The following is a 19,396-nucleotide window of genomic DNA, read 5'->3' as shown; positions in this document are numbered from 1 at the left end:
GAAATATATCACGTTAACTATAGTCACTATTTTGTGCATCACATCCCCAGTACTTACTTATCTTAGAACCGGAAGTTTGTACCTTTTGACCATCTTTATCCAATTCACCCTTCCTCTGCCTCTAATCACCACAAATCTTTCTATGAAATATTATTTTAAGATTCCACATATGAGGTTTTGCCTTTGTCATTGTCTAACTTACCTCAAACACCGTAATGCCCTAAAGATTCATCCATATTGTTGCTAATGGCAGAAATTCCTTTTTTACGGCTGGATAGTATTCCACTGTATATTTCTGTGTATCTATCTCACAACCTTTTTACTTATTCATCTGTTGATGGACACTTGCGTTGTTTCCATGTGTTGGCTGTCTAAGTAATGCCGCTATGAGCATGGGGGTACAGGTATTTCTTTGACTTAGTGTTTTTGTTTCCTTCAGATACAGTCCCGGAAATGGAAATGCTGGATCACATGACGGCCCTATTTCCCATTGTTTAAGGAAGCTCCATATTGTTTTCCAGAGTAGCCTTACCAGTTTGCAATCCTACCTACACAGGGTTCCTTTTCTCCACATCCTTGCCAACACTTCTTTTTGATGACAGCCATTCTAACAGGCATGGGGTGATATGTTCACTCTGGTTGTGATTTACATTTCCCTCCATAATTAGTGATGTACTTGCTGGCCATTTGTATAGCTTCTTTGGAAAAGCGTCTATTCAGGTGCTTTGCCTATTTAACTTATTGTAAATTTTGATTATTTATTTATGGATGCACTGGGTCTTCACTGCGGTGCACAGGCTTTCTCCAGTTGGAGTGAACAGGGGCCGACACATGGCTTAGTTGCCCTGGAGCATGTGGAATCTTCCTGGACCAGGGGTTGAACCCATTTCCCCTGTGCTGGCAGGCAAGTTCTTAACCACTGGGCCACCAGGGAAGTCCTCCTTTGCCTATTTTTAAAATTCGTTTGTTTATCTTGCTTTTGAGTTGTATGAGTTCTTCATATATTTTGGATATTAATCCCTTATCAGATACACTGTGAATTTTTTTTTCTCCTTCTGAAGAGTGTCTTTTATTTAGTTCTTTTTGATCATCCAGTCAAGAGAGATTACTGAACAGCTACTTTGTGCCTTGTATTGTGCCGGCTGGCTCAGTGGTAAAGAACCCGCCTGCCAATGCAGGAGGCACGGGTTTGATCCCTGGGTCAGAAAGATCCCCTGGAGAAGGAAATGGCAATCCACACCAGCATTCTTGCCTGGGAAATCCCATGGACAGAGGAGCCTGGAGGGCTATAGTCTGCAGCGTTGCAGAGAGTCGGACAACACTGACTGACTGCAGGGGACGCAGTGTCTTCCTCACCACACTGTTAAGCTCCTGGAGGGCAAGACTGCTGTTTCGTCAGTCTCTGTATCCCACAGCAGTGCAACTCAAGTAAGTGGTCTGGGAGCCACTTGCTACTAATATGCAAGAAGATAAGAAGCTATGCCACGAAGTAAATCAGCACACAGCTTCTTCAGAGAGAAAATTTTGCTATAACAAACTGTCAGGTGAATTAAACAGAAAACTTCCATACATGCTTGATTTATATTCTAGCACAAACTCATCTTGTGTTGAAGAAACTGTTCAGATATTACCATTAGTCCATGGTCTGTGTCTGAGTAGCACTAAACTATAGCACCTAGCAACCTATTCTGCATATAGAGTGTGCTTGTAAGGTTTGCTGAGTTAAAAGAAATTTCTCCCAAACTCAAAGCGTGATATCACTTAGAAGCTGCTCATTTCTATAACTGTGATAGTAAACTAAAAAGGAGAGAAGGTTTTGTGGCCAGATAAACTGCAGAACATGCTCTGCCTTCAGTTTTTGCCATAGACTGATGAAGCCTAAAAGCAGGAAGGGCTCAAAAATTTTCACAGCTTCCCTTCAGAGAAACGACAGACAGGTGCAAGCTGCTGGTGATTACTTCCTCTCTTCCTGCTTGCTTAAATGTGCACTGAGGTTTAGGCCCCAGCCGCTGTGTCCAGACACCAGCTCTCTGCTCCAACCACAGCCCTCCAGATGCAGGACGAGGCCAAGGTGGAGGGGAACAGAAGAGGTGAGCTGAGTAAGCATCCTGGAAGGATGAACAAGCACAAACTGCTGACATTCTGTTTCTTTGTGGGGTGTCTGTTTTAGTTTTGTTTTGGATTGCTTTAGCTGCAACTGTCACAACCATAGTAACAACCATCTGCCCACTATGCACCAATACATATTAGCTTTGATGTATGCAGAACAGTCCTATATTCTTCCTGGCTGTGTGACTCTAGGCAAGTCAATTATCCTCTCTGAGCCCCAGTTCAATGTATCAGTAAACCGGGAATAAGAATAATCTTCATAGTGTTTGTGCGAATGTCAAATGAGATAAGGTATACAAAAGATCTTTGTAAATAAATGTGTATTTAAAACTGTGATCTATTAAGCTTAATTTTTCTCTCTAAAGTAAAGCTTTTCTTTAAGGTTAAAAATTAGAAGACTGTCTGAATTTATCTGCAGCCACAAGTTGTATGCAACAGTTGCTCCAATTTCAAGTAATTTCAGAGAAAATAGGTATAGTATGGATTTTGACTAGTGTGTATATTAGATATAAGCTGTGTCTCACGTATGTGCAGAGAGTAATACACTCACAAAAATACCCCAATGTCCTGCAACGCATGGCTCAGTTGTGACCCCATTCACAAAGCCTCCCCAGGCAACCCTGGCTGGAAGAAATCTTGCCTTTCTCAGAGCTCACTGTACCTGTTAAGTTCATATCACTTCAGTTCAATAATTATTTATTGAGCATTCAACGTGGGGCTAGGGATTGGGCTAAAGCTGAGGTACAAAGATAAAGATGACCTGATCTTTTTCTCTAGGAACCCGTGGTCTTGCTTATGGCCTGTTACATTACTGCCATAAAGAGTGAAAAAAGCACTGATAGAGGTATTCGGCCAGAAAGAAGGGTGACGCACAACAGGGAGCCAGCAGCCCCACTGCAGGAGGCCTGGCAAAGCTTCAGAGGCTGAGCCAGTCGGGTTTTGCAGGCCGAGTAGGAGGTCACCACATGGGTGTAAGGAAGTGCATTCTTGATGGAAGAAACGGCACATGCAAAGATATGACTGTGTGAGGATGTCTCATGCGTTAATGGACTGTCAGACTGTTAGGGCACAGGCTGAGTGTACAGGAGCACAGTGAGGTGGAGGGCCAGGTGAAGGTGGGCAGGAGCAGGTGCAGGAGGGCCTCTGCGAGTCTATCTGTCCTGTGCTTGGCTGTTCATGTCCTCATATTCCTTGCTAGACTGGAAGCTGGTTGAAGGCAGCAGGCAAGATTGACAAACTGTTTCCTTGGCATCAGGCAGGATGCTCTGCCCAGAGTAGACACTCAACAAAGAAGGGTGTGTGTGTGCTGAGACACACAGGTGTGACATTCTCTTTCTGTCTCAGAAGAGCAGAAGAGGCTGCTGAAATACAAATCTGCACCAGACATGCAGTGTGTTACAATTCAGCTGGCCCCCGAAAAGCTAGCCTCATGCCTGCCTTTGGTACTTAACCCACTTTCCAGATGACACACACTGCTGCCTGCACAGGTAAGCTGGAAAGGGGGCCATTTCCAGAGGCAGGAAGCCGAGCTGCCCAGCTAGGGCTCTGCTGACCTCCCTGACAGGGGAAGGAAAAGCTCGTTTACGAGAAAGAACTTTCCAACCCTGGAGCTGGCGCCTCAAGCCCGGCAAACGCCAGCATTCCAGGGCTGCTGATTTGCCTTTCTGAGAGCTAGAGTATTCCAGAGGCAAGCCTGTGGCTTAAAAAAAAAAATCATGTTTAATTTAAAAATTAGAAACTGGAGCAGGCTGTGAGCACAGGGGTTGATTGAAACAAAATTTAAATTCCTGTCAAGCCCATTTAAACACGGGGGCCCTTCATAGACAATTAGCTGCTCCCTGTGAATGCTGAATAAACTCAGGCCTGGTCACTGTGAGCAGAGAGGCACCTACTGTGAGGCGCTGAAAAAAAAAATTAACTAAAATCAGGCTGTATGAAATATTCAGCCTTCCAGTATATCACAGGGGTTTGAAAGTGTAAACAAGACAAAAATCGATTCCTTAGTGCCCTCAAATCAAGCCCCCAAAATGGTTAGGGCATCTGTTTCTGCTAAATTTTGTTTACATCGGCAGATTTGCCTTAATTGCAGTTGTTTATTTCTCATTGTCCCTGGGGCCCTAATCTCCCGATTACTAATACTTAACACTCATTTCACATCTAAAGCTACTTCTAATCCTCAACAGGTTTTGGGGGCTCTTAAAATTATTGAAACCACAGAGGCGGGAGAGACAGCCTCTTTGTGAAAGGAACGTTTTCTTATCTACTACCAGCTGGGCCCAATCATCACCAGGGATGGCTACAACAAAGGTGCTAAAAGGCTCTTCCACAATGACTGCTGCTCCACTGGGGATTCAGAGGATAAAAAGGAGCTTTGATGGAAAAATCTGAACAAGAGGCTAAAGCAGTCCAGCCAAATAAAGTTACTGTCATAATCAAATGCTGTCAATCACCATGAAAATCCAATTAAAAATGTCTCAGCACAGCCCTCTTAAGTGGAAAAATGTACCCTGTGTATACAAATTTTTGTCAACTCCACACCAGTCCCACAATGAGAAAGTCCTCCTATTCACTGAACCCCCCTCCCCCACCCCCAAGTTTAGAAAGAGATGCGGGTCATTCAGAAGCAGTCTGAGGGCGCTGCGACACACACAGGCTATTGGTATACAATTAAAAGGGTTAATCGGGTTACATTTGAAAATTCCATTTTTATTTGTGTTGAGGGAACCTTTGCACGAATAAACGAATGGTAACTTATTCTCCTACTTCAGAATCATTGACCATTTATATTTAAGAGAGCGGAGAAACAGTAAACCAGGATACTGGAAAGAAACTAGTCCATGCTCCGGCAAATGTCTCTCGGTAGACCATGGCCTAATGTTTAATTCTAATCTTGAAAATTAAATAGAGGACAGAAGGCCCAAATGTCTCCGCTGCCTTTCTGCAGTCTCTTAAACGGCTAAGTGAACCTCAAGTTATCTGCAGGCAGATCTGACCCCCCAAATAGCTGTCTACAGAAGGCCTCACTGAAATCACACAGCTCCTGGTCCCCCAAGGCCTGTCTTGAAACTGCTACAAATTAAAAAGCAAACAACCCATTAAACAAATCCAGCTGGTTACAACTATAAATAGGTGGCTTCTAATAACTTTCCAGCCCTTGAAATTCCTGGCTAGATTCATTCATTATTGATAAGTATTGCATCGATTTATTGGAGTGCTGTTGATGTTGTTTGGTTGCTAAGTTGTGTCCAACTTTTTGCGACCCCATGGACTGTAGTCCACCAGGCTTCTCTGTCCATGGGATTTCCCAGGCCAGAATACTGGAATGGGTTGCAAATTCCTCCTCCAGAAGATCTCCCCGACCCAGGGATCAAACGTGTCTCTCCTGCATTGGCTGGTGGGTTCTTTACCACTGAGCCACCAGGGAAGCCCTTATTGGAGTGTACTTACAGGAGAACATGTACTTCCAGGAATCGATGGGGAAACAGTGGAAACAGTGGCAGACTTTATTTTTTTGGCTCCAATATCACTGCAGATGGTGACTGCAGCCATGAACTTAAAAGACGCTTACTCCTTGGAAAGAACATTATGACCAACCTAGATAGTATATTCAAAAGCAGAGACATTACTTTGCCAACAAAGGTCCATCTACTCAAGGCTATGGTTTTTCCAGTGGTCGTGTATGGATGTGAGAGTTGGACTGTGAAGAAAGCTGAGCGCTGAAGAATTGATGCTTTTGAGCTGTGGTGCTGGAGAAGGCTCTTGAGAGTCTCTTGGACTGTAAGGAGATCCAACCAGTCCATCCTAAAGGAGATCAGCCCTGGGTGTTCACTGGAAGGACTGATGCTGAGGCTGAAACTCCAATACTTTGGCCACCTGATGCAAAGAGTTGACTCATTGGAAAAGACTCTGATGCTGGGAGGGATTGGGGGCAGGAGGAGAAGGGGACGACAGAGGATGAGATGGCTGGATGGCATCACCAACTTGATGGACATGAGTTTGGGTAAACTCTGGGAGTTGGGGATGGACAGGGAGGCCTGGTGTGCTGCGGTTCATGGGGTTGCAGACAGTCGGACACGACTGAGCGATGAACTGACTGAGCTGACTGACTACAGGGAAGCAAGTGTGCTGCTTTCAGTAGCGATGCCCGTCACAGAGACTGGGCTTCAGGACTGTTTTATATTCCCCCCACAAGTGGCTGAATGACTCTGGAGTTTTCAGCCTAATCTATTATTCCCAAGGACTGGGGGGCAGGGTGGCCCACATCTGACATGGTGATAGATAGGAGACCTTGGGCCCCCTGCCATCAATCTAACCCCAAAAAGATGGTGCTAGCCAGGTGGTCTCCTCTAAGTCTTGACTCTCTAATGACCTTTTGACTTGGAACGAACTGTCAAAGGTGAATTCTCAAGTGGTCAGAACACACGCCAAAGATCACAGGTGCTCTGAACAAGGCCTGCTTCACACTTTCTTGCTCTTCCTGTCCTTCCAGGGTGGACAGCAGAGCCCTGGTGCATGCTCTGATTGGTCTGGCTGTACTGGTCGTTAAAAGCTGAGAATGGTATCCAAGCAAACAATGTGATATCCCAGAAATTCTATTATTTTGGCACCAAATGATTTTTCCACATGACCTTTCATAGCAGAAAGTCAAACAAGAATCTCTGATCAGACCATGTAGTTCTAGTGTGGTCATCCTAACACATCCTGGATATCAGAGCCCAGGATGGCTTGCTCTTGGGTAAGTTTCCCCAACTTCACTCTGAGTTCCTAGAGAACAGGGACACAAGACGTCACATTCGTCTTTATGTCTAACACAGTGTTTTATCACAATGAATTAGAATCAGTGGCACATGTAAAGAATAATCAACAGTGCTTTCTCTCCTTTTAGTCAGAACAGAGAACACGCCTGAAGGACAGCCACATACGACTAGGCTAGGAACTGAATTAAAGATCAGGCTCTTCTTTCAAGGAACTCACAATCTAGTTGTAAGGAGAAAAAAATGGTGTCAAACCAGTGAGTTTCACGTGGACAGTTTTTAAAAGCAGCAGCAACAAAAAGAGCCCCCAGGACCTGCTCCCTGGTCCAAACGCCAGAGATTCTCTGACTTGGGTTGGGATCTGGGCAGTTTCTTTTAAAACCCACTCAGATGATTCTGATGAGTTAGGAATCCCTGTACCACATGGACCAAGCTGTGAATCTACCACGAATGTATATTTCATGTGATGAAGTGCTGTTTCAAGTCAGAGACAGTAGGTGGTGAGGGATTCCAAGAAGGGAGCAAGCACTGGGAAACAGGGGAGTGGGGAAAGCTGCAGGGAGGAGGAGGGAAAAGTTTCAGGACAATGGAGAGGAGGGCATTCTAGGCTGAGGCCACCACCCAAATAACAGAAACTCCCTGTGAACTGAGCAACCTCCAAGGAGGAGCAAATGCATAATCCATTCAGAAGACCCAGCTCAGCCTGGGTGAATGTGGCAGGACACTGAAGCAGCCCCACTGCTGCACTTCACTGCATCCGAGGCAATCAAACTGTTCCTGTGGCCAGGGCTTTGCAGCCACACTGGGCCCTGAAACGATGCTGGGAAGATGGCAGTCAGCTCAGTAAAATAAGAAAGAAGACTCACAGGCAGGAGTTCAAAAATCGCAGTCTTAAACAGGCACATCATCACCATATTAAGAGATCAGACTTGACTGATGGAGGAGAAAAGTTACCCTTAACAGGGAAATTAAAACTGTCAGATCACTATGATCAAGGAATGACAGATCTTTATCTATCTGTGTATCTCTGGCTATGTGCATATATACAAATACATTCACACGTATACACGTGCATTTATCTGCTAAAGTCTGGTGAAAAGATTAAGCAGGCACATCCATGAAAAAACAAAGCTTACTTTCTGGGGTTATAATCTCTCTGTTCTCACTGAAGTGCTAACATGTCATCAAAAATTCAAATTAAAGCTGTCTGATTCAGTGTGATCTCAAGCATCCAGACAGTGATTCTGCCGTTGTAATTATGTGCAATTAAAAACTAAAATCAACTTCTTACTAGTGCCTTCCTACTTATAAGCAGACACAAAACAGATGATTTTAATGGCCTTTACAACTTGAAAATAATAATAATAAAAAATTCATTACGTGGTTGTCAAATGGACCCTATGTGGAGCCCCCAGGCTTCTGTGATATCTTTTGTGCTCGGAGAAAATATTTAGTTGAAGTTTCAATATTATCCAGTTTCCCTCTGCAAATCTGGAGTGTCTTGGCCAATGAGCTGATGTGCACTTCCCAAAGAAAAACCAAAAGCAAAAATGGTGTCTGCAAGAACTGGTGGCTAGACATGTAAGTCTGGCCCTGATGGTCTATTTTTAATACATGGTCCATGTGATGCAGCAAACTAGCTAAAGGGAGTAAACTACCACCAAGTTCAGATCGCTTATTAAACCATCACTAGTAGCTTAAAAAGCTTAGATTACAAGCACATGGTCCATGAGCACTGGGCAAGGGGGTATGTGTATGGAAATGTGCCTTTCCTCATTTTTGTGCTTAGGGACTCAGGAAGCACTGGAACAAAATAAAGTGGAACTTCATCTTTGGTCCAGTTAGTAGAATACGGTGATAATGCTGAATTTTATCTGAGTCCTAGGCTCCCAGAAAGCAGTAACAAGTGAGGCATCTCCCTACTCCCAGGTTAGCTCCAAAGACCAGCTGTTCTCACAGAGATAAGACCCCTGTCCATCCTTCCGTAAGGCTGGTGGCTAACTCCCTGGTTCACTTGCCTCCATAACCTGGGCTCCCTCCCTTTGCTTCGAGACACTCCTCACTAAGAAACATTCTCCCTATTGTAACAGCCTGACTACAATCATCTCCTTAACTGACCAGTGCATTCTGTGAGTTTGAGTCCCATAATAAAGCCATTTGGTCTGAACCTAGAAGTCTCACTGGAATTTGAGTGCTGGAGATAAAAATCCTAACATGATGGTTTTTCCGATTTTTAAAAGGGACCCTGCCCAATTTATCGCATACCTGGATTTGCTTAGAGAACAACACACCAGCCTATCTGAAAATGTAATTATAATCAGGTTTTGGATAAGCAGAAAAGCTACCAGTGACAATGTAATTTAGAGGAGTTATACAAGTTAACATGTCTTTGCAAATAATTAAATGTTTAAACAGATTTTTTCTGGAACAGTTTGGTGTTTATTAGCCCCCAAACAATACCACCTCCAGTACATAAAGCCTTTTCTGAGAAATGAGATGCCTTCAAGTTTGCAGCTGCTGGAATTCAGATGAAGGGGGAAAAAAAAAATCTTTCTAAAAGCACTATTTTGATTATAACTGACACTCCTCCCGCAAGACCCATACTTGCTTCTCTGGGGTTTGCAGCCCCGCTATTTACTTGCTTTCTAAGCAAAATGTCAAATTTCAATTGCAAACTGCACTCTGTGTTTCTTCTCAGGTGCCTGAGTGGAAAACCAAACCTGAGGAAATGCTGAACGAGGATGCCCTGCTCTGGAATGTACCAGGAAATGCACAAAGTACCAGGCATGATTATGGGAACCTGAGGAGAAAACCCATGTTTTTAAACAATTACTAAAGCAGTATAGTAACGGCATAAAGACAATTTCTGCGCCAGCTTGTTTCTCTGAAATTCTCTCTGCCACTGAACAGCTAGAACAGATAATAACTATTAGTAAATCAAACTCCCCTGCAATATCCAGCTGTGCCTCACACATTTACATACAGATAGAATGGGTATATGTTTTTAATATGTATGCGATACGTACTTGTACCACAGCCGAAGTGCATGGTACAAAGGAGGAGGAGGATGGCAATCGGATCAGCATGAGATAATAAAGTGGCCTAGATAAAGTATTAGCCAGCGATTGATCTCAAACCGGGAGGCGGCTTCTTCTGACCTGATTACTTACTATGCATAGATTCCATTAAATAGAGCTTAGACATGGAAAGCTTCTGGAAACACTCTAAATGCATAGAAGGATCTACAGCGCTCTGAACCTAAATTGTAACTGCAGAGGTGCCCACAGCCCACACCGTTCTGGCTTGAGTCAAGGCCCACATTCAGGATAGGCTGAGAGGTTAAAGGGCCGCCTGACAGCTGGTGGGAAGCCCGGCCGGCCGAGTCCCACAGGGAGGGCCCATCCCTTTCCTTCCCTCCCCCATGCCAGCAAGCATTTCACCCTCCAAATGAAGGCCCCCCCTCCGGAGCAGCTCGCCTGGTCCTGGCCACAGAGCTCCTGTGATCACAGTGGGAAGGAAGTGAGGAGCTGAACAATCACTTAGGGTCACGGTCCCCCTTTGAAAAACTGATGACAGCCATGAATTTTTTTTAAAAAAAAATGCATATCCCCACAAGCATATATGATCTTGGAGTAATTTCAGGGGCTCTTCCGGAAGTCACTGACCCTAGGTCAAGCACTGCTTGTCTAGTCCACCCCTTTCATTCTCAGATGAGGACACAGAGAGTGGGGAGGGACTGGGGAGCTGCTGACCAGGGAAGGGAGGCTTCTCTGCTAAATCAGCCTGACCTTTACTATAGAGGGACCTGGAAGGAAGATTAATTCCTCAGAAGGAATTCTCTGTGGTTTATACAAATGGTCTGTACAGAAAGGTTGCTCACCATGTGCCTTTTACTTAAAAATATGTAAACATACAGTCTGAATAGCCAAGCCAGCCATGCACCTCTTCATCTCCATGCCTCCATCTCAGGTCCTCTCTCTCCCTGAACGCAGGGGTAGGATCCTTGATGCTTTGCTTCCCTCGATCTCATGGTTGAAACTGGGAAACCTTCCCCACCGCCTGCACGTCACCATCCTCTCCTCTCTTGTTGCAATCACATCAACGCTTTCCGCCTGGCAGAGGCTGCCCTTTCCCCACAGAAGCTGGAACATCCTTGCTTGGATGCCTGAAGCCTCCGAACACTGTCTGCCACTTCCTCAGAGTTTCTGCAGTGTGGGAACTTAGTTTGCTAAGTTTGTTGGCCTTCAGTCACAGAGCTGGGGCAGCACAGTCTTTTCTGTGCTTTATATCAGGGTGACTTAAAATTGGATTAATTATGGAATCATCATCATAGATGATTTTTTTTTTTCTGCATCATATAGAGCAAAAAGAGTGTGTGGGGGGGTTCCTATCTGTCTGAATGTTCCTCACTGCCTGCATGGCTGGTTTTCCTTTGCTTAAAGTTAGCAATAATTAGCGTTAAACAATAACTTGAAGAGTTACTCAGGACATAACTCTGAAGGCACTGAGGAGAGGGAAGACCTTCCCCAAAGATGAAGGACTTCCCTATAAGTGAGCAGGAGTCCACTGAGGAGAATTTACTCAAGAAAAAAGGTACTGATGGCTGGGTGGCTGCTTCTATGTCAAGTCAAAGATTTCAGACCTGGATACTAGGGTTCCTTCTACTAGAAGTGGAATTCCTTAACAGATTGCCCAGCATGTGGGAAATACATTGCCTATCTGGACCCAACCTTTGTGGGTCTGTGACTCCAAGAGGCCAGTGTCAGTGGGATTTCTGTTCCAGCAGCACTGGAGGTTTCACATTGCTCTGAAAAGGTCTGGGGACTCGACACACTCATGCTTTGCCCATCGTTTCCTCTGCCTGGAATGACTCCTTGCAAACTCTCTATTAAAATTCAATTCAACCCCCTTTTCAAATGCTACCTTCTCCATATAGCTTTTCGCCATTTCTGTGGATCCCCACAGACTTCCGCAATTCTTTTCTGTAGTTAGTTTATTCTAGTTACTTGCACAGGTGCCTTAGCCTCTGCAACACTGTATGTGTGAGGTGTACCCTTGTATCTTCTGCTGAGTATAGCACAGGACTCTGCACATAATCGTCTGTATGAATCTACCGAATTCAGTTGTCTGCCTGCTTCTGAGATCTCTCAAGCTGATGTGGATGCCAATGATGAGAATTCTGAGTTAACTCTTTATGTAGTTTAAGGGCTATGTGCCAGAAAACAGTACCAGTTCCTGCAGATACTGGCTGGCCTCCCCGAAATGTGAACATCAAGGGAATTTCTTAGCCCAATTTTAAGACATTTCCACTTAGAACAGAAAAACTGTAGCCATCTTAGGAATAACCATGCAAAGCAGAGAGAATTAAATAGCTAAACGGCTAAATGAGTCCTAACACTCTAGAGCCTAAACCTGAGTTTTAAGAATCTTTTAAGAATGACATGGTCAAAAACTGCAAAGATGATGATTTTTAAGACTCAAGTATTCTCGTATGTAAGGCGACTGCCCCAAATAAAACGACAAAAACCACCTGAGCACTGGCCACATGCAGAGCCCAGGCCCAGAGGTGTGGGTGATTCGGCACCCCTCTGCCTACATTCTCGTTTGCTAAGGCTGAGACTTGTCAGGGACACACTCAAGTTCATGTAAGAGTTTCTTGACGAGCCTGTAACTTTCGCTATTTCTGTCCAACCTCACCTCTGATGTTCTCCCTTTGATCTAGAAAATGCAGGCCCACAGGGAAATCTCAGCAGTCCTGCAGTCTTCACAGCCAATGTGGCCCAAGCTGTGCAGACCAGGTTGGTATCCTGCTGGCTGGAGTCATCGGGCTTGGGAGATAAACTGCTCTTTCTGTGAAAGGCAGGCCCCCACCCACAGTGACAAATGGGCTCTACAGTTCATGCATTCCAGAGAATGCTCTCAGCTTCCATATGGGAGCACCGTCAAATAGGTTGTAGATGGAGAGAGAAAAGGAAAAATTAAAGCCATTAATATGCTGGAAGGAAGAGAGAGACTGGCTCCTTTAAGGGGGTCCCTAGGATGTGACTCAGGTTCCTCAAGCCAGGAACAGCCCTCTTTCTTTCTTATCCCCTAGGGGGTCCAATATTTGGGCTCAACCCCCTTGACCGCAGAAGCGTGACACACACTTCTTTGTTTCTGTCCCCTCACTGAGGCTGTACTAAGGCAGGGTGTGCCTCACTACTGCTACACCTAGGGGAATAAGCTCACTCAAATCAAACTGTGAGCAGTACCAGAAATAATGTTAAATTAAGTATAGGATGGTGCTTCCTGTGACTAAATTTTTCATTGTATCTTATTGATTTATTGATATTTATTAATTAAAAATGTGGGACAGCACACAGCAGGGTGTATAGTTGTAAAGAGATATATCGGAATATGTCTCCCTTGTCTCTCTGCACACACATAGCCAGCCACGTATGCTTGCTTCCAAGGCAATGACAGGACGCGCCCTTCAGCCTTGTCTTTACGACTTGCCACCCTGGAGTGGTGTTCCCCACCAACACAGACATCCGGATGCATTTATGAGTGTATGTACGATCTGTAGATGTTTTATTTATAAGTGGCCAACTCACTGCAGCATTGAAACATGCGTTTACAAATATATATCTGTTTTATGAAACCCTATTCCTTTGTTTTAATAGCTGAGCTATCCAGCCATAGCATGATAATGTACAAGGTAAATGGGTCTCCATCTCTAGAACCTGTTCCAAGTTTCCTCAAATGTGACTAACTGCATGAATTTCCCAACCATCAGAGACCTCCCCATGAAAAAAAAAAAGAAAAGAAAGAAAAAAAAAGATGAGTTTTTCTAGACATGCAACCTGCACAGTTATAAATTGCAGGGGTTTTAGGGGTGAACTTTAACTTGAAACTACCCTGAAAACTGAGATTTTGCTCCAGGGGTAACATGAAGAAGAAAACTACCTTCCTGGAAAGCACATATGATGTAAAAGGGAAACATACTGCTATATTATATTTGGGGATGAAAACTGTATTACACAGAAGTTTGGGTGTTTAGAGTATTTACAAGGATGAAATACAAAGGCTAAAAACCTTTGAATTGATATCATAAAATGCTTATTATTTAAAGTGGTGAAAGAAAACTGATCAAAATTCATCCTGATTGCAATAATCTAGAGACAAGGAATGGTATGCAAAACATGAGAAAGAGCAGACTATAATTATTATTTACCAATGCTCGATGCTAACGTTATTCTAACAGCTTGTGCATTGTCAGATCAACAATCTGCACTAAATAAATGACCATTTGGGGATTTGTTAGGGAATGACTCTGTTCCTCTCCCTGCTTGACTAAAAACTGTCATTTGTAATCAAAGAAAGCGGCCTTGGAGCTGAGAACACAGCACTTGCAGCCTTACAGTTGCCTCTTTCTGAGGAAAGACTAAAGATTCACATTAACTTGATCTTTTACAGCCAATCTAATTTCATTCTACATGAATCCAAGAGGACGCCACGCCACATTCAGAATTTCCTCTAGGATTGCACTAAAAACTTAATATGCTGACTATCTTTTCTGTTACCAAGCCTCTGAATTCTGAAAAGCTGTAATAGCAAATAAGGACAAGGAGTAACCTAGATTAACTTGTGACCCTTGAGTGTGAGGCAAAGGCACAGGATTCTGCATGAAGCTTCAAAATGGTGATGGGTTTTTAAAAAGTGAAAACTACTATCTGAGGATGTGAGCTTCAAGAGCACCCACCCAAATGAAGTAAATTATACTGGCTTTCTGGAGCCTGTGGATACTTTAAATCTGTATCTAAAAAACATCTACTTACCATCAGTTCCTCAGGTGCTGGCCTTTCTTTTGGCTGCTTTCGCATGCTGTAAGAGAAAAACTCACATTATCTATATCACTTGTAAATCTGTGCAATAATTCCCACCACTGGCTATCTGCTCTGGAATTTGAAGGTTTTCAAACTTTACCATGTTCAATTCTTGGCCAAAGCATTAACATGTATTCTTGTTTGTTTATTTTGGCCTTCAGATAATCAGGTTTAGGGGGAAGCTCATGAATCAAAAATACAAAGGTTTTTCTTTGTTTTTTTTTGGAGTTACTCTTATAATACAGATAAATAATCAATTTAAATTTATCCTAATTCTACTTTTGAAACGAATTATGAAAAAGAGCAGCAATGTTCTCTTCCTGACTTGGTTATCAATCATTTCAAATAAATTTGGGGAATAATATACTTCTTTTTTGGTAACTGGGATAAGACAATAATAAAGGAAATGTGATGAGCAGGTCAAATGAGAAAACATCTCATTCCTTCATTACTACTCTGAACAACAAGTCATATATAAAAGAGGTCAGGCATCTAGATAATGCTACAAAATTATAAATGGGTTATTACATTATCTTGTCTTTCATTTATTTTGGGTTCTCTGCAAGTTGATAATTCATTAAACAGCTGTGGGGAAGTTAAGTTTGCTTAAAGAATCACATTCCTCTTGCAAAATATTTCATCTGACATACAACAGGCATAATTAGTAGCTGCAACATGCACTTAGCCAGGTGATGAAGCATCTACTCGGGGGACTGAGGTAGCCATGGGTAAGCTGCCTACTGATGGCCAGTTCATACTAAACTCAGAGTATCTGTGGGATGAAGTCATGAAAAGAGATTGCTGCTTCTGTCACCTGGAAAATCATAGACATTTTTTCTTCATATGAGTGAACCTCAAACAAGCAAGAAAAAACAAACAAACATACAATCTCTGCATTTGCTGACAGCATTTTTTTTTTTTTAAAGTAGAGATCTAATGATCATTTGGTAAATAAGAACCGTAGTTACGAACTGTTAATGACACCGAGGACATTTGCCTTCCCTATAAATAAGCATATGCACCTCTCAAATACTGCATCCATTAGCAAGTAATTCAAGCTGTCTCACCAGTGGATTTGGTAACACTCCTAATCTGACATTCCAAAGTAGCTGTATCTCTTGGGAAAACAAGGCTATTACCCACTATCATTTCTGTTTCGGCTTGACATCTGTGGAAATTTCAACACAGGTTATCCCTCCCTCTGTCTCCATAAAACTTTAATATAACAGCTGATCAATTTTTTTGGACAGAAGGCAGGCAAGGCCCTATCTGCTCAGAATGGGCCCCACCCCCAGGTTGGTCCCAGACCACACAGTGAGAAAAGCAGGGTGGTCAGGGCACAAACCCAACATCTCTGAGCAGGTGATGCCCAAACCCAGCGCTCCAGGAAGCTCAGGAATTTCACGGTTTGTTTTCCAATGTATACATTTCAAAATGGGACATTTCCATCGTGTGCTTCTGTTACTAGGAATTCCACATAAAGAAAATAAAGACTAATACATATTTCTAGATAATGGTTCTAGTATTAATGAGCTTAGGATTCCAGTGTTTAACCAATATGTATGCTTTTTAACAACATGGCTTGTTTTGAAAATAAAATGTTTGCAGAATGAAATTAGTTTTTACAAGCTATGGAATATTATATAAGTATTTTAAATAAACAGAAATAGCGCTAATAAAAATTTTAGAAGTTGGGGGTTAAAAATCTCTTCCCCACTTATTTTTTCCTATGGAATATAAACTACCTAAGACATTTTTATTAAGAGGTAACATATTACACTTAGTCAAAAAGGTGATAAAGCTTGACATTTATATTAAGGAATATTTCTTGGTTTCACTTGAGCATCATCGTCAGATGACTCATGGTGGGAGGGGGAGGGGAGAGTGTTCAGCCATGTGGGTTAGCAAGGACTCCTGAGTGCACCTCTTGCGGCACCACAGGAATGAAGGGCTCGTCTCCCACTAGTGGATGCGATTCTGAAGGCGTGATGAAATGAGGACTTTAGGAAGGAGGGAAAGAGAAGTAAAGGCAGTGAGGAAGGAGTTCCAGAATGTGCAGAACAGCTTCCGATCAGTCATCAGTCACGTCTCCTGCTTCGGGGCAGTCATCTCTATGCTCCCAGTTTCCTTCTCCCTCTCCCTCCCTCTCCATGTCAGGGTGAGGCTGGCAGCTGGGGAACTGGGCCTTCCAGGCCACCGGGGTGTGTCCCAGTAGGGGAGAGGGGGTGATGTGAAAGGGGTAATAGAAGAAAACTTCATTCCATGGGGAAGAAAAAGGCAGACGGCTGGAAAAGAACCCTTACACCTGTTTCCTCAGATGTAAAATGACAAGGGGTTGCCTAGAGACTCAGAGATTCCGTGCCCGCTTTGATCTAAATCCTGTGGTTTTCAGTACTTACAAAGGTTAAAGTGGGCCTAATGGAACCACGTTTTCATAGCCTCTCTAACATCAAAATTCACTGAAATGGGACACCAGTATTTTGTCTAAAATACAACCAAAGATAAAAGTTATTTACCGAAAATCCGATGAATTAAGAAACTATTCTGCTTCCACTAAGTGACAGGCATTTTTATGGGTAACTTGAGGTCTCATTAATAAAAATAAGCTTCACATGTCTGTGCAACAGGGGCTATAAAATTGTGTTCTTCTTAAACAAAACAAAACAACTGAATAGCAACAGTATCTGTGCTCAAAGAAGTAGCCTATTCTCAGAAGTTTATTAAAACAGGGAAAAGCCTCTAAAGTACGTTTACGACCCTGTGTGTAAATAACGTTCACATAATTTAAACAATTCCTTCAGCTTTGCTGCCCCATCTGCCCAAGGCCCCTGAAGTCCCTCCCGTCTCCAAAAGGAAGCAGGGAGAGCCATAAGGTCTCATGGAGCTGCCGAGCTAATGGCATGTATCATTTACATTGAGGGCATGGCATGTTTGCAAACAGGCTCACCACTGAGTGATGAAATGTACAAATGGCTCGGAGAACTCTCCAACCGGAAGGACGGGCGAATCCTGGGATGGAGGAAAAACAAGTCATCAAAAGTCACAGCAATTCCTTGTCTTTCTTTATACCCTCCACCCCCCATCCCAAAGAAGCAAATAAAGATGACTATATAACAAGGATTCACCAGCATGTGGAAAGGAAAATAAGGCATCATCCAATTAAAAAAAAAACTGTCTATACTCTCTTTCACGTTTATGTAAAAATGCCAAATTTAAAGCCACACACATTTCATAATGGTGAGAAACAGGAGAGCAAAGAGGGAAGGGAGGTGAAAAAAGGACAATGATAGCCACGGGGTAGGAAAGAAGGTACGAAAGTGTAAATGAGAAATTAATGATTATTTAAGTAACACACAAATGGTCGTGTAATTAACAAAGAGCTGAGAAATTATTCTTCTGTTGACCTTTGTTTCTCTTCCTGGATTTGCTATTTATTTACACTTTCCTTTTTATTTACATTTATTAGTATATTCAGTTGCTCTTAACTGCTTGCCTTTAACTGAGTCATGTGGGTCATAGTTGTTGTTGTTGTTTTTTTTTCATTTTAATAGAAAAGCTTTGAAAGGGGAAGAGCTGTTTACTAAAAAATAATTTCGGCCTATTTGCTAGTCTAGGCAAACTCATCACAGGAGAAAGCCGGTGAATTAAGGACGCCATGAAAAACGCCCACCTTGATCACTGGCAGAACTGGGGCGGGGATGGGAGTCACTCAAGAGGGCAGGAAACGACACAGCCACAAACCACAATCTCCATGTAACACAGGGAGCAAACCCCATGACCATTTGCAAAGGAAGGCTTTAAGAATTTAGGAGTCTTTCCAAGAATGACAGAGAGAGCCACCGTGTTTATAGTGTGACAGCTCAGGGTGTAATGAAATTACACTGCAGAGTACTTTACCAGTCATCTCATTAGACCTACAGTTGGAACAAGAGAGCCACATAAAGTAGGCAGCTGCAAATGACTCTATTCTCATCTATTCTCATTTGCTATTAAAAATACCTTTCGGCGGCTTTTTTCCTCCCTGACATCCCCACAAAGTGCCCTGCAAAGTATGATACATGCACCTATTTAAATTAACAGAGGAATGACTTATTTTAATCTCACTGTGCTTTGGAGTGCTTTGGCCATTTGGATGAGCAATATATCATTACATACAACCTTCTAGCGCTGCAGGCAAGAAACTCAGAGCATGCAGCATTTGGTGGGAGCCAAACAATTTCTCTAGCACACAACTGTGTCAAATGCATGCATGTATTCATTATTGAGAACGAGAGGAAATAGCTTTGATGTAGTGGAAAAAAGAAGATGATAAAAGCACCTCTGCAATATGCGTGTCATTATCAATGGTGGCAGATAGATACAACTGCACAGCCTCCTCTGTGATTAGTAAATATACATATAATTGCTGTGGCCAATTATCAGAAAAATGAGATCGGTAATTACAAGACAGAAAATTAACTAGAACTCTTATTAAGGCTTTGTTTCCAATTCAAACAATTGGAAACTGGTGGAAAATACAATTAAATCAAAAGGAACTGAGGGGGTCAAAGTACCCCCCCCCAAAAAAAAAATCCCAAAGAGGTTTTTTTTTTTTTTTTTTAAAGGAATGTGAACCAAATGTTTCTTAGTTTTTGCATATCTGTCCTCTTTGAATTGACTGTTCATCCA

At 42.8% G+C, this 19,396-nt stretch overlaps 1 protein-coding gene across 7 annotated transcripts in view; it reads right to left on the bottom strand.

The window, feature by feature from the left end:
* The window catches only part of MAP2K5 (mitogen-activated protein kinase kinase 5), a 264,501-nt gene that overhangs the window by 30,820 nt on the left and 214,285 nt on the right, over positions 1-19,396 (bottom strand). For all 7 annotated transcript variants that reach the window (XM_069597653.1, XM_069597650.1, XM_069597649.1 and 4 more), the window contains 2 exons: positions 17,676-17,737; positions 14,681-14,726 (listed from right to left, as the gene is read on the bottom strand). In XM_069597653.1, coding sequence (XP_069453754.1) covers positions 14,681-14,726; positions 17,676-17,737 — 108 coding nt within the window. The remainder of the gene's footprint in view (positions 1-14,680; positions 14,727-17,675; positions 17,738-19,396) is intronic.

The sequence above is a fragment of the Ovis canadensis genome, chromosome 7, assembly GCF_042477335.2.
Source record: "Ovis canadensis isolate MfBH-ARS-UI-01 breed Bighorn chromosome 7, ARS-UI_OviCan_v2, whole genome shotgun sequence".
NCBI classification, from domain to species: domain Eukaryota; kingdom Metazoa; phylum Chordata; class Mammalia; order Artiodactyla; family Bovidae; genus Ovis; species Ovis canadensis.
The sequence above is the reverse complement of the archived record's forward strand: the minus strand, read 5'-3'. Positions and strand labels throughout refer to the sequence as shown.